The sequence below is a fragment of the Glycine max genome, chromosome 15, assembly GCF_000004515.6.
Source record: "Glycine max cultivar Williams 82 chromosome 15, Glycine_max_v4.0, whole genome shotgun sequence".
NCBI lineage: Eukaryota > Viridiplantae > Streptophyta > Magnoliopsida > Fabales > Fabaceae > Glycine > Glycine max.
In genome coordinates, this window is record NC_038251.2 from 12879562 (window position 1) to 12894983 (window position 15422).

General features: G+C 32.1%; 2 protein-coding genes across 4 annotated transcripts; one reads left to right on the forward strand and one right to left on the reverse strand.

The window, feature by feature from the left end:
* Nucleotides 1-2302: 2302 nt before the first annotated feature.
* On the reverse strand, nucleotides 2303-8784 carry LOC100787290 (DNA replication licensing factor MCM6). Of its 2 annotated transcripts, none has more exons than XM_006597687.4 (18): nucleotides 8539-8784; nucleotides 8304-8456; nucleotides 8094-8219; nucleotides 7748-7910; nucleotides 7379-7572; nucleotides 7073-7268; nucleotides 6910-6984; nucleotides 6248-6477; nucleotides 6050-6164; nucleotides 5291-5365; nucleotides 5071-5211; nucleotides 4780-4983; nucleotides 4526-4687; nucleotides 4391-4446; nucleotides 4111-4304; nucleotides 3911-4021; nucleotides 2900-3030; nucleotides 2303-2726 (listed from the first exon to the last, which is right to left on the reverse strand). In XM_006597687.4, the coding sequence occupies exons 1-18, from the start codon at nucleotides 8613-8615 to the stop codon at nucleotides 2595-2597; spliced, it is 2535 nt and encodes an 844-aa protein (XP_006597750.1). In that variant the 5' UTR covers nucleotides 8616-8784; the 3' UTR covers nucleotides 2303-2594. The 2 variants fall into 2 exon arrangements, with proteins under 2 accessions (XP_006597750.1, XP_006597749.1); XM_006597686.4 differs by having other exon boundaries at nucleotides 3911-4033; nucleotides 8539-8778.
* A 2332-nt stretch (nucleotides 8785-11116) lies between these two features.
* Nucleotides 11117-12565, forward strand: LOC100795574 (probable purine permease 4). 2 transcript variants are annotated; one of them, XM_026125644.2, is made up of 2 exons: nucleotides 11117-11371; nucleotides 11486-12565. In XM_026125644.2, the coding sequence occupies exons 1-2, from the start codon at nucleotides 11211-11213 to the stop codon at nucleotides 12423-12425; spliced, it is 1101 nt and encodes a 366-aa protein (XP_025981429.1). In that variant the 5' UTR covers nucleotides 11117-11210; the 3' UTR covers nucleotides 12426-12565. The 2 variants fall into 2 exon arrangements, with proteins under 2 accessions (XP_025981429.1, XP_003547401.1); XM_003547353.5 differs by having other exon boundaries at nucleotides 11120-12565.
* Nucleotides 12566-15422: the final 2857 nt, after the last annotated feature.

The window sequence follows — 15422 nt, forward strand, 5'->3', positions numbered from 1 at the left end:
ATATATTATTATATAATACTTCATTTTCATCGTTATTATACAATATTTTGTGTTTTCCTTTTTGTGACACAATGTTTCAAGGTACGTTCTTTACTAACTTCATATATTATACACCTTAATTACAAAGCAAAGCTTTTAACAATGATTTCTTTTCTTTAAGTGCATTCATTCATTTTTTTTTTACAATGTTTTCAAGGTATGTTCATCACTAACTTCATATATTATACACCTTAATTACATAGCAAAGCTTTTGACAATGGCTTCTTTTCTTTAAGTGCATTCATTCATTTTCTAATCCAAGTCTACTTCAATGATTTAGTGCCACATGAAGTTAGTGATGAGCGTACCTTGAAACGCATTACCACATGAAAGAAAATGTAAAATATTGTATAATAAAGATAAGATGAAAATAAGACTAACAAACATGGGTATAAGATAAACATTTATCCTTTTACTTTTTATTTATCATCAGCCATCTTAATTCTTAAGTGATATTTTATTAAAAATATATACCGATTTCGGAAGTATATATTCGAAACTATCATAGTTCTAGAGATACATTTCTGGTATAGGTATACGTAATTCCAAAACAACATTTGTGAAAAGCAAAAAAAATATACTTTTTAAGAAAAAGGGTATAATGGGTGTAGAAAGGGGTACAGGGCTGTACTAAGGAAAATTGGGGGTGTAATTAGGAAATCAGTGGTGTACTTAGGGAAAATGGAATGTAAATAGCAAGAGCCTAATTTCTGTGCAACCTAACTTGCCTAGTTTTTTAAGCTATCATTTTATGAGCGCCGTCTGGCTCGAATTAGAAGACCAATTTTGATAGCTATTCTTGTAAATATTTTCTCTATTATTTATAGAAATTTATTAAAATCATAAACTTTAATAAATCTCATTTCTCGAGTGTCTTCTAATTTTATAATTTTTAATAAAGTTTATTAAAAAGTATATTGCCAACAATTGTAAAAAGAAAAAAGAAAATTACTCTTGTTAAACCAAGGGACCCAAATTCTAAGTAATTGTTAAAAAAATAAAAATAAAAAATTAGATCTACACAAGTGATAGGCTGAAAATGACCCTCATTCAAGAGAGTCGAAAATGTCAACAACAGTTTAGAGTGTAATTATTTTTTTGGTGTACCTAAAATTTAAGCACTAGTGTTAGAAGGGTGACAAAAGAGTTCAATACTAGTTTAAAGTTGCATCAAGATACTTACAATAATATAGCATATTAGTTTTAAACTCCTGATTCTTTATTTTGTAAGTAACAATCAAAATATGATTAATTATGAAATGTATTTTAATATTTTATAATTGTACCTCTTTTAATTTCTTAAAAGACCGAATTATAATTAATATAAGGCTTCTAAAGTATTTGAGACCAGATAAATAATTAGGTAAGGTATATAACATTAGCAATAACCTAGTTAGGCAAAAAAAAAAAAACATGTATTCACTGAAATTAGTTATATTAAGATTTTAATTTAAAATGCATTGAAAATGTAATTCTTTTTATAACATTGTCAATGAATTTGTTAATTTTAAAAAAATTTCTTCAAAAGTTTTCAAATTTTAACGGCATAATTTTGATTTATTAACATAAGTTGCTAGAGCTCAGTGATTTTTCCTGTCTATTGAGTTACGACAAAAATGAGGCCTTCTAACCAAAAAACATTCCACTAAATCTGGTTCCCATTAAATCGTTCATCATTAATGCTTCCATTTTAAGTGAATTTTTGTTGTCTATGTATATTAAGTGACATTTTTTTTCTAATTTTGTTCCAAATATAGAATCAACTATTTATTAAAATTTTATTTTAACAAGCTACTTCTTACTTTACTTAATGGGTTAATTAAGATTTTAGCACCTCAAATTTTTCATATTCCAATTTTTAGTCCTTCAAATTTTTTTTGATAATTTTTAATCCCTTTAATTTTATTTTTATCCATTATTAGTCTCTTATTTATTTTTATTACTCAAAATTAATCCATATTTAATCCCTCATTTATTTTATATTTGATACTAATTTTAAACAATAAAAATAAATAAAAAACTAAAAATAAACAAAAGAATTTAAAGGAACTAAAAGTGATAAACAAAAATAATAAAAGACTAAAAGTTCTAAAAAAAATTGAGATTAAAATTTGAAAGCTTAAAAAACTTGAAGGAGTAAAAACTTAATTAACCCATCCTTAATTTATGAAAATATTTCAAATGTCACCTATTTTGAAGTGGATGGAGTATAATATTATTCACAACAATAAATTCAACTGGACATAGAAAAGAGAACAAGTAATTAATTAAACTCTATCAGCACGTGTAAAGGTGTCTAATTTGCAAACAGTCAAACTTCTTCAAGTCTCTCTTCAGTAGAAAAAAGATGATGACAAGGACCGATAAATAATGAACAAAATATACTCTAAATACAAATGCATTATATATTAGGCCATCATCAGTTTTCTAGTACTATAAACAGTCAACAGATAAGGAACCAATTTGCAGCTCAAGATAGTCAACCATTGGGTCACTGTAATAACTTTAAATGAATAAAATGAAGTGATTTCCAAATTTCTTTCACCCTTGGGCTCTCAATCAATGACATAATTAGGAGCCACTGCTAAAATTCGGTAATTTCTTGGTGCGCCTGGGGGTTCTGCTGCTGCTGCCGCGGCTTCCCCATTATCTACAACTATCAAATGGCCCTCTCTCCGAATTAAGCTCTGCAGTACAAAGTGTTTCATATATTTAACATTTACATGTCTGCCAATATATTTTAAATTCTTGGAAGGATGCAAAATAAAAATAACAATTTCAATAAATTTTAACCGATAAGATGAAGTTCTAGAAAGAATGTGTTAGGGTGTGTTGCTAACACTCTTCAACAAAAATATACCTCTATAATAGCTTTAATTTTGGAAATTTCAGCTTGCACCTCATCCATCGAACTGTAGTTGTTTCTCTCATTTTGTTGGTCTACGTACCATTGAATCAAATCTTTTTGCCTCATCCCAGACAAACCGTCTCCTGTAATTAACAAGTCCAGAGAAAATCCATTTTTCAATATAATAGATTGCATTGGATACATCTAATATCCCTACCAAAAAGTTAGTTAACAAATCTTGATGTACATGTGACAAAGGGGATTTAGAGTTTCAGAACATGAATAAAGTATACAGGTCCAATACCTGAGTAATTGAGCATTTAACTATAATGGTATTCAGAAATTAAATAACAATTTGGCATATATTAGAGCTGTTGTTACTTGGTTAATTGTGTCTTGCCTACAGCGGCATTACTACAAATGGTGAGTGTGCAAAAGAAGGTTATGGTCCAATAAATTGAGGTGGGAAGCAGAATGTTGAGGTGGTTGACATGTGAAAAACCAAACAGTTGAATACAAGTGCTCAATTATGTTTTCTGAATATTATAAAAATATGAGCAAGGTGGGACTGCTGAAATACTTGGGAATCATGAGATGAAAATAAAATAAGCCTTATGTTCTGTGATAAAAATCAACAGCAGGTGTGTGGAGGAGATGTAAACGTTTCTGGATTCAATTCATTAGGAAATGCATCAGAAGCAATTTGGGATGGGTGCATGTGCTGTTTTGGGTTATTTCAAATGTAGCTTTGCTGTCATTGTATGTTTGGAGGGCTTATGTTAAGACATGTATTAAAATGTAATGGGGTTAGGACAAATGGCTTTGGTAGGGGATGGGGCTTATTATGTATATCTGTTGATTTCTGTAGGTGGGAAGGGCAGTATAAACCTCAAGGTTGTAATTTGTTTTTGTTCCAATTTGCACTTCTTGTGCTTGCTTGGAATTGAATTATCAATAATATTTCTTTTGCTTTTCAGAAAAAAAGAAGTTCAATAATAAATAACAATAGTTTCAAGTGACCACCTTGCACAACAGCCTCTTCATGCTGTCTTAGACGCATAATAAGGGCGCTGGTAACTCTCTGATAATATTCATCACTCATAATGAGTTTTCTCACTTGGGGTTTAGATCCATCTGCTGGATTTCCTGCAAGATAATTAAACCAATGCATAACTAAGCTTAATCAAGAGATGCTTTCAAGGTAAAATTGGGCGGCACTTTACCATTATTTCCAGTGGCTTGCTGAGCTGCATCGTTTCCCACTTGATCATTACCATTTCCAGCAGCTTGCTGCGCTGTATCATTCCCCTCTTGATAATTAGCATCTCTATTATTATCATTTTCATTGCCACCACCTGCACCATCATCGTGGTTTTGTTCTTGAAACTCAGACAGATCAATCTCACTGGATTCCACACTGCAGGAAAAAGTAAAATAAATTATCACCAAAAACTATGTCCCAAAATAAAAACTAAAAAAGATCAGCAAGAAATATCTTTGTACCTTATTATGGAAGTTTTCAGCAGTTTTACTGCTAGACGAACATGACGAGGTTGTACCTGATACCAAATGTTTTTTAGATCAAATAAAGAAAATATACAATCAATGCATATAATAAGCCTCTGAAACTTAAAGCACCTCATTGTCCAAATGACACCGTGCAATGGCCTCTGACAGTCTGATTAATGCCTCCAACTGCCTAACTGTCATACGGTATGCAACCCTACTCCCAGGATTTGTATCACCTCTACGGAGAGCAACATAAGAGTCTACCAATAGTTTTCTGGCATCGGGCGAGAGCTGCATTAATCGGGCTAAATAAATAAGAAAGAAGCTCAAGGGCAAAAATTATCCTCATTTAGGAAAGCACTTCATCCAAAAGAGTCATTAACCTTTGGTTTAAGAGTTTTTGCATAAGCTATATAACGCTTCAGTTCTGCTGTAGTGAATGCTGGAGCCAGAGCACCTTCACGCTTTTGATGAACTCTCACAATATGATGAGCTATGTGGTAGTCTGTCTGATCGTCTGGGTCGTCAATCATAACATATACGAGATCAAACCTTGAAAGTATAGCTGGTGGAAGGGCCACATTGTACTGAAAAAAGAAAAGGAAAAAAAAGCAATTAGGCCAAGTTGTACTAAATGGCAAGGTAATCCATAACCAGGTAACAGAACATTTTACCTTAAGTGGTTTAGATTTATCATAGCGTCCCCCAGCAGGATTGGCAGCAGCAAGAATGGAAGTACGAGCATTAAGTGTTGCTTGTATTCCTGCTTTTGTGATACTAATAGTCTGCTGTTCCATTGCCTCATGAATTGCAACCTACAATCCCATCAAATATGAGATACCAGCCAATCCATATCATTGGATGTACTACAGGTAAAAAAAATATGCCTCTTACCTGATCTCTGATGTCCATCTTGTCAAATTCATCAATGCAGCAAATGCCATTGTCTGCAAGCATCAAAGCACCAGCCTGAAAACAAGATTTTACCATATAAAAAACCGGTAGACATGTAAATATTACGCAAATCAGACAATTATGATTATGCAGCACCCAAACATATTAAATCCTCCTTTCTGTCCTACTCAATACTTACTCATACAGTATCTTCTAGTCGTGTTTCATAAATAGTTATGCTACACTGTATGAGTTGTTAAATGCAAAATTCTTGTTTCATAAATAGTTTCTATGCTACTCTATGCATGAGTTGTTAAATGCAAAATCCTCATTGCAACATAACACTATTTGGCATGACTATAACTCACAATCCAAGATGGGTAGACAAATGCAGCACATATTGATGTGAAATAGAGGAGTAAAATACATGCTCTAATTTAGTTCTGTGTGTATGTAACATTTTATTATTTCTTGATTCATTTTGTCCAGGGAGTAATTTCAAGCTAAAGCAGTTTCTAGTACTGCTAATTGCTTTAACAAGTAACAGGGATGAATAGTTGCACTAGTAAAGTATCTCAAACTAGGAAATGTAACACATTTTAACATTTTAAATTCACTAAAACATAAACATGTCACAATAAAACCAAGATAACCAAAAATAAAAAGCTTGCAAATTGTCAGGAGCTTGGAATAATACAGATGCCTTGATTGAGAGTGCAACTAATTTTTATACAAGTACAAAAGAGACAGACTATTGACCTCAATACAAAACTCCCCAGTTTCTGGTTCCTTGGCAACGGTTGCAGTCAAGCCAGCAGCAGATGATGATTTTCCAGATGTATACACAGATCTTGGAACTATGCCTGAAGTATACCTGCAACGATAAACTAGCATAATTAACCATTCAATGTGCATAAACCAGTATAAAGTAACCAACAAAAGGAAAAAGAGGAGTACTTAAGAAATTGAGATTTTGCACAGCTGGGATCTCCAACAACACAAACGTTTATGTCTCCTCTGAGGTTGATGCCTTCATGAGTAAATTTGTGCACACCACCCAAAAGCATAAGAAGGATAGCTCTCTTTATATCTGGATGACCAAAAACAGTTGGAGCAATGCTTTCAACAAGTTTGGTGAAAAAATCTGGTGTGCTCCTCATCCGTTTAATTTCTTCCAGTTCCTGATCCTGTCAAATCACCCAGGCAAATAAATATGGGGTTAATTATCCTTTTCAAATATATGGTGGAAAACTAACCAAGAGCACTATGTGGAGTGGAGAAAAATGATAAAATCAAGAACTACAGCAGACATTGAAAAGAAAAGTAAATGAACCAAAAAATCCAACCAGTTTTGCATATTGAACATACATTGATAAATATTGGGGAAAGATATGCAGAATAGCAATCAACCTAAAATGTTTAAATTGATTAAATCAAATGGAAACCACATGTGATGCTCAGTTAATGATTAAAGCAAAACTACTGCTCTTCACATCAAGATAAATATTCAACATGCTTCATAATAGAGTTAACACCAGTCACAAAACCTGGCAATATAGAATCTAAACCAAATGAATGACGTTATAGTGGATATAGATGGAGTGCACCATGAAACTTACAGTAAACTGTTGATTGTCTTCATCAACATCCTTCTTTCTATTCCTGATGTCTATTTCTCTTCTACCATCACAAATCTGAAAGAAATCATTCAAAAACCACATCTATTACAAAATCAATATCACATCACATGAACATGCCATTAACGAGATACAAATAACCAACCTGAGCAGAGTTGGCAATAAAAGCTAGACGATAGTTGAGGTCTCTGACTCCTAGAGCCTTAAGACCACTCACACCTTCATTTCCAGCTGTAGAACCCTTGCGTTGAGAAGCATCACGGCGGCACTCTGATCTCTCTCCCGGAGATGCCAATGCCATTATGTCAGGTATAACAACTACAGTACCAGTGAAAATCACCCTACAGATAGATAGAATGTGATTGGTTATTCTGATCTTCAAATTCTGACAATCAAAAGAGCCACTATAATTTGACCAGTTCAAGGTAATTTGGGGCAAGAGAAGTCTCACGTGTCACCAGCTCTGGCATGTTCCACAATCTCATGACGAAGAATAATGTCCAATGACCTAGGAAGAGAGCCTGCAGGTATCTCTTTGGACGTCTCCTGCATTCTGACCCTCTGCCAATCAGCAAATTTGCTCTCTTGGCGCAGCAGTACCCACCTTGTTCGATTGCTACAGGTCGCATTTGCGCAGATTGTTGGCTGCAGTGTTGTATAACATCAGGATGGGAATAGTAAAATAGAAACCAAAATACACAGTAAATGGCAACTAACAATGAATTATAATGAAGTCCAAACTCCAAACATAAACATAACATGATAATGATCAAACATGACAAGAATCAAAACTTGAACATAATATTCATCTTTTAACCACCTCAGTATACTTGAATTGCTGTTCAACATTCTTTATAACACCACCGCATTCCAGGCACTTGAAAGTCCCATGGAGAAGTTCAGGTCGAACCTCACTCGTCCTCGTCACCACTCCTGTCACAGACACAAGCCTTCCGATCTCTGATGTACCCAATTCCCTTAACCTGCAAGAAAGTAAATTTGTCAGCAAACCAATTGCCCATGATTAATTCCACTTAGAATTTACTCATAGCAAATTGAAACACCAAGACATTCAATTTCGATTAAAATTCAACTCAACCAATAAATTAAAAAAAAAAAACAATTAACCAAGACTGAGTAAACATTGTATAGGAAAAACCATAGACCTTTTAACAATGGGCATGTTATAGAAGGCAATATTGATGTCCTTGTCAGGGCTATCGTCGGACACAAGTGATGGCTTGAGATCCATAACAAACCGCTTGCAAGCGTTCTTCAAATAAGGTTCAAATCTACAATAATAAACACAGAAAACAAGTCTCAGTGCTCCAAATTCTCAAAAAATTATTTTAGGGTTTTGAGAGATAAATAGAAACCTCAAGTATTCATCGGAGATGGTTTGCTGGAGGAGGTCGCTGAATCTGATGACGTGGTCGAAATCGATGAACATGGTGTTGGATTCATTGCTCTTCATCAATTCGATCTCCGCTTCGTAATAAAGTTCGTTCCGCTGGCTACTAGACTTGAAGCTGCTAATTCCGCTACAATGTTAGTTATTTATTTTAAACGTGAAAAAAGAAAGAACAAGAAGACAGTGACGAAGAAGAGAACCTTTTGAGGAAATCAAGGAAAGCGTTCTCAACCCTAACGGCTTTCTCGTCGACCATGAAGCCGCCGTATGCTTCCATTGCTGCTTCTGCTCTCTCTCTTCTTCTTCTCGCAGAAACGCCAAACCCTAACCTCTTGACGCGGAATTTGGGTTCTCTGAGGTGTTGTCTCGCTCTAACTAATGCTACTCTTACTCTGTGGCGGGAAATGTATAAAGGGAACCAACGTCTTCCCGCCAAAACTTCTCCTTTGTGGGCCTATTTGGGCTCATCTATCCATCCGCTATCATTATTGTTTTGTTTAATCAATGGTTGAAACAAATGGTGACCACCAATATTTATGCGTATAAAATCTGTTATGAAATAGAGGGATTTGTTATTAGCTCTACAACTTTTACTATTTGCCTCTATCATTTGGTGAAAAGTCTCTTTTGTTCTCACGTTCAAATTCTCCACCCCTCCCTCTTCACCCTCCTTTCCTAGCACCTCCCACCATCTCTTCCCCCTCTTTGCACACAAGGCCCCATCCTTCTCCTTCTCAATCCCTCTCCTCCTTCCCTTCCCTTTCCAACTAGGGGTGGGTAAGCGAGCTGGCCCGTTCTTCGTAAGGTTCACCCGCATTAGTAGCGGATTGAACCAGTCCGCCCTGCATTCTTACACGAACCAAATAAATTGGTCCACTCCCGTCCCACGGACCCCGCGGGTCAAACGGGCCGATCCATGGACCTAATTTTAAAAGAATTTCAATTTCAATAAAATATAACACAATCAAATTAAGTTCAATACAAATATAAATAAAATCTTAACAATTAGTCAAGTACATCAATAAAATAAATAATGTCTTAACAAAAGAAAATCCAAGCAATAAATCTAAAATATGAAACTTAAACATCTCCAACAACAAATGATTTCATATTTGAAGCAATAAAATCCTAATGCGGGCAACCCATGGACCTGCGGGTCAAACCCGCATAATTCGCGGGGTTAAGCAGGGTGGACCCAAAAATATGACATAACCATGAATCGTTTAAAAAAAATGGTCCGCTACCCACGCAGACCGCGGGCCCGCAGGCCAGTCCATGGACTTGGGCTCGTTTACCCACCCTTATTCACCTTCTCTCTCCTTCCCAACATGTGTCTTTGGTGGTGGTTTTTTTTTTTTTTCTGGTTATTTCTTACTCAACAAAATTATAATTCTATTGTATATGTATCTACAACGGATTTATGATTTCATTTTTTTGAGAAAAAATATGTAATTGAATCGCAATTTTGTTGTGTAAAATCTGACACAATAAAATTGCGATTTCATTATATATTTTTCTTGGGGTTTGATAACTTTTAAATGTTTTTTACTATGCATTTTCTATAAATTTTTAACTATAAAAAAATGACAATCACACATCATAAAATAATAATAAAATTAATGATATCTCATCATTTAACGGTTCAAATTGATGAAAGGACTAAAACTTTGGATAAAAAAATTTAATTATTTTGATTTACTAACAAAAATTTTAAGAATTAAAATAAAAAATATCAAAAAAGTTTAGGAATGAAAAACATAATTTATTCTCAAAAACATTTGAGAGGACACTAAGTATAGTTAGTGGTGGACTTAGGTTTTTTCGTATGACTTAAATCTCTTTGAAAATTATTGATGTTTTGGTTATCTTATTCTAAATTTATTGATGTTATACAAATTTTAAGTTTTATTAATTGTTTATATATATTCTTATTTTTTATTTAGAATAATTTTTAAAAAATGTTATACCTGCAATTTAAGATACATTCCAACAAAATATATTCTATATTCAATAAAAGTATTTTAAACTAAATATGATATTTTATATCAATAAATAAAAGCATTTTAAAATAAATATATTAAAACCTTATATTTATTAAATACTCCTTAATATAAATATATCAACCTTAAACATCAATAATAATTTTATATGGAAGGTGATATTTTATTTCAACAAATCATCATCCATACATCTATCCAAATAAGTATGATACTTGTTCATCACCATTCTTAAATGGCCCGAACCTTCTTCTCATTTCTTAATTAGTTGGTTCATAATAATTAACTCCAACATCATACTTTTCTACGAAAACTCCTGTTATTGGAATGTGGTCCACTGTGATCCAAGTTTAAATATGTTCTTATTTATGTAAGTTAGTTGTAAGTTTATTTTTTTAATTTTAATTTTTGGTGTTTTTTTATTTATAATTTTTGTAAATTTATGTTTTTTTAATTTTAGTTTCTTTGATATTTTAATTTTTATATTTATACTCTCACAAGTTCACATTTTCAGACACTTAAATTGAAATAACACAAATTTATGAAAATTAAAAATAAAAAAATATCTTATAGTAAAAAAACATACAAAGTTACGAGAATTAAAATTAAAAAAATAAATTAAAAAAATATTAAACTCATATAAATCAAAAACATATTTAAAGTTTTAATTTAATAATCCAAAAGATGTGGAAAAAAATGTAAGACTATACACTTGACACGTAAGAGTTACACGCAGAGGTGACAGATGGTTCACATTCACAGTGAAGGTGGCAAGCACTGAAAGCAACTGAATAACTTCAACTGATCTGTTTCAACCCTCAATTCGTCTCTTACATTCAAGGAGGTTACATAATCACTGTCCCCAACACATCACCATGAGTCCTTGTATTAAGATCAATACAAGTGAAATTGAATTCTTTGATCAATTAGAAGCTGGTGGAGAAGCATTAGCACATGCAGATCTAGTCTCTTCCATGGACAACACAACAATGCAGGTGCATGCAGATCAAAAGGGTAGCAGTAGCACTAAAAAGAGGTACATTAACATCAACATGCCCCTTTTTGTGATTAACTATGCATGTCTCTTTGTGGGTTCACTTTCTTCTAGTTTGCTCTCTAAGTACTATTTCACCCACAATGGTTCAAGTAGATGGGTTTCAACTTGGGTTCAAACCGCAGGATTTCCTCTTTTGATGATCCCAATTTGTGTTCCTTATCTCTTTAAATTCACCAAGAGGGTACCCTTCACTGATTTCACTCCAAGAATGTTGATTCTCTCAATTTCAATCGGTGTTATGTTAGGATTCAACAATCTTTTCTTCTCATGGGGAAATTCATACCTTCCCGTTTCAACCTCAGCCCTTTTGCTATCTTCCCAACTACTCTTCAACCTTCTCTTCTCTGTCATCATAGTGAAGCAAGAAATAACCTTTTCAAACGTGAATTGTGTGATCCTTCTCACCCTAAGTTCCATCCTCCTAGCCTTGGACTCTAGCCACGAGAGACCACAAGGGCTCACCCAAAAGAACTACTTCATTGGATTCTTTTGCACCATAGGCGCAGGCTTGATGTTTGCCTTGTACTTGCCACTGATGGAGAAGATTTACAAGAAGGTGAATTGCTACCAAATGGTGATGGAAATGCAAGTGATAATGGAGGCTGCAGCAACAGCATTGGCCATAGTTGGCATGACATGGGATGGTGGATTCTCTGAGATGAAGGTAGAGAGCCAAATGGTGTTTGACAAAGGAAGCAGAGTTTATTGGGTGACAGTGATGGGAAATGTGGTGACATGGCAGCTATGTTTCATGGGAACTGCAGGAATGGTGTTTCTGACATCTTCATTGACTGGGGGCATTTGCATGACATTTTTGTTGATCATGAATGTGTTAGGAGGGGTTGTGGTCTTCAGAGATGCATTTGGTGGAATCAAAGTTGTGTCCACTTTTCTCTGCATTTTGGGGTTCTGTTCTTATATTTGTGGCATCTACAAGTACAATCAAATGGGGGAACACAAATTAGCTCCAACCAGGAACAAGAATAGTAGTGATGATTCATCCACTGAGATGATCCACATTGTGAGTCGTTGAACTATATATTTGCATGTGTATAGTTTATAATGTCATCTTCGTGTAATTAGCTACATTGACCAAGACTATCAGTATCTATTCATATATGGGTCTTGCTAAATGCACTGATGAATAAAGAGTTTAAAATAAAAAATTCAAAACAAAATGTCTTTATTGGAATATACATCGGGAATACCTTAGAAACACATTATATATAAATTAATGATAAATTTTATTGATTTTTTTTTATTCTTTTAGACTCTGGTTAGCTCCAACCAGGAACAAGAGTAAAAAGGAGTCATCCACAGAGATGATCAACATCCTGACTTAGTGAACTATCTATCTATATATATATATATATATAATGTCATCCCAGTGTAATTAGCTAGATTGACAAGAGTACAAATCGGTAATTGTAGATGTCAAAATGTCAATATTCTCCTAGTTACATCTATTTAGATATCATGTACAGTCGAAAAATTGTTATATATAGTGTATAAATTTATTCTTCAATTAATGAGCGTTTTTAAAATAGCATAAATTCATGAATGTGTGAAAGATTCATTAAATAAACCACGGCTAAATGTCAACAAAATGCTAAAGAAAAACGTTTCTTTTTTTCATATCAACTATCACATTATGTAAGAGTAAAGATTTCTAGGATCTTATTAAATATAATATATGCAGCTACATATATCATCAACGCACGATTTTGTTTCCTATGTGAGAAATTTTTGTCTCCTTAGATGCATTCAAAAGTTAGCTCTCAGTAGACATTTTTTTAAAACCTTTGTGTATAGCAGCAGGTAATTATTTGGTTATCGATAGTTTAATATATCAATCTGACTGCATCATAGTTTGGTGCCAATATATAATTTTAAAGAAGTATCTTTTAGATAATCACGCTTTCTAACATATTAATTCATCACAGTTAAAATTGATTTAGTCTTCCAAAACTAGACCTCATTATTGGATTATGAAAAGTAGATATTTATCAAAGATTAAAAAATATTGCTCAGTATTGTGATTATCTCAAATTATCTCCTATATATAAAATATTTATCAATTTTATTGATAATTAATTTTAGTCAGAAAATTTGATTAAGATTAATTACATTTTAGTAAGATTTTTTCTATCAACTACATTATTCTATCTACAAAATTCTAACATGAGATCTTATTTAATTATTCAAACTCGATTCCATCCAAATTATCACAATGCTGGTATAAGACAATTTAAAATAAAAGTAGGCATACTAACATATTAAAAGTTACATTTTTTAGTTGTTCAAGTTTGAGGAATTTTTTTTTTTAGCCCCTCATGTGTGTAGTAAAAAATTACCACATTGTTCATCAAAACTATAAAATAAAAAAAAATCAATCAAGAGAGACTAAAAAAACATTTTTTAAAAGTAAATTAAAATTTAGGAAACCAAAAACAAAAATGATACAAATTTGAGGAGCCAAAAATATATTTAAACGTTGTTTATAAATCAAAATACTTAACTCTGTTGATTTGAGTGCAATGAGCTCAAATGTTTTGATATTTTAGATTTAATTGTTTTTTTAATTTGTCCCTGTATTTTGGATTTTGTGATATTAGTTTTTAATTTTTTTAATCAATTGATTTTATTAAAATTTAAAATGTAATGAAATTAGTTGTGCCATCAATATTTTTACGAGAAACTTTCAATTGTTTTATATCAAAATATTTAGGATTTTTATGATGAATTTAGGAAATAAAATAAATTTAAAAGTAAAAAATATAGTGAACATTAAAGGTTTTATAGTACAAGATTGGAAATTGAAGAGAGAAAATTAATATGAAATAGTTAGTATGTTTTAAACAGAAGAAAGTTTAACATAATTTAGTTGATTCAATTTGAAAAAAAAATTGAGCGTTTTAAGTTGAAAAAAAATTAATGTCAGAACCAAATTTGCAAAACTAAAAAAGGTTTAATCGTGCATAGTCTTAGGGTTCATTCAGGGGCTGCGAATTTTAAATTTTTGGTTGTCAAATACAATTTTAAAAATAAAATATGTTTGACAAAAATAGAGTTTAAAGGACTTTTTAACTCATTTTCAAATTTTTTAAATTTATTTTCAAAATCAAGAAAAGAGTTTTATGAATTTAATTTTTAGTTTTAAAAAAGTACATATCATTTTCGATTGTTACTATCATTACCATTATTGTCATTATCACTTCCACCATAATTGTTCCTGTCACTATCGTTATTATCATTGGTGTCATTGCTCTTACCATCAAATAAAAATATTCATAACCTAATTTTAATAGGATAAAAAACTTTAAAATAAGTTTATTTTTAAACTAAAAATTGAAGAAAGAAGCCAAATTTTAAAACTAACAAGGAGTTGTTGTTTATAAATTTTTTGAAATTCAACTAAAAACTACCTCAAACAAAACCTAATTAACACATGTATTTGTTAATTTTACTTTATATTTGAGTTAGGAGGGAGTAATTCCTAATGGCTCCTTATAATCAAGTACATACAACTCATTTGGCTCCTTTATGTTTGCATGCATGACTAGAAAATTATACCGATAGTACACTCATACAAGGCTCAAATAATCTTTTGATTCTTATAAAACATGATTTTTTTTTAATTTTAATCCTTTAAAGATTTTTGTTTTGATTTTAGCTTTTTAAAGTTTTTTTTAGGTTTTAGTCTCTATAATTAAGTAACAAAGTTAAATGATGACAACCCATTGATTTGTCACATCATCAAACAGTTTAACATCATAGTTATATATATATATATATTAATCTTTCTTTATAAAGATTTATTTGTTTAAACCAATTGATGATGTCGCCAAACTATTTAACGAGAGATTTAAAAACATAGTTTACCAAAAAGAATAATGCATGAGTGTTTTATCGAACTTGTAGATTACTGCAACCTATTACATTGTTGTTACCCCGTTAGTTCATGTTGTTTCTTAACACCACAAACTAAAATAAAAAACAAATTAAAGGAATAAAAAAGACTATATTTTTT

Coding starts and splice junctions, on each gene's coding strand:
- LOC100787290 (XM_006597686.4), bottom strand. CDS start 8,615: ATGGAAGCATACGGCGGCTTCATGGTCGACGAGAAAGCCGTTAGGGTT. Junction 7,911..8,093: donor AACATGCCCATTGTTAAAAG/GTCTATGGTTTT, acceptor ACTTTCTTGCAG/GTTAAGGGAATTGGGTACAT. Junction 6,478..6,909: donor AAGACAATCAACAGTTTACT/GTAAGTTTCATG, acceptor GTGATTTGACAG/GATCAGGAACTGGAAGAAAT.
- LOC100795574 (XM_003547353.5), top strand. CDS start 11,211: ATGAGTCCTTGTATTAAGATCAATACAAGTGAAATTGAATTCTTTGAT.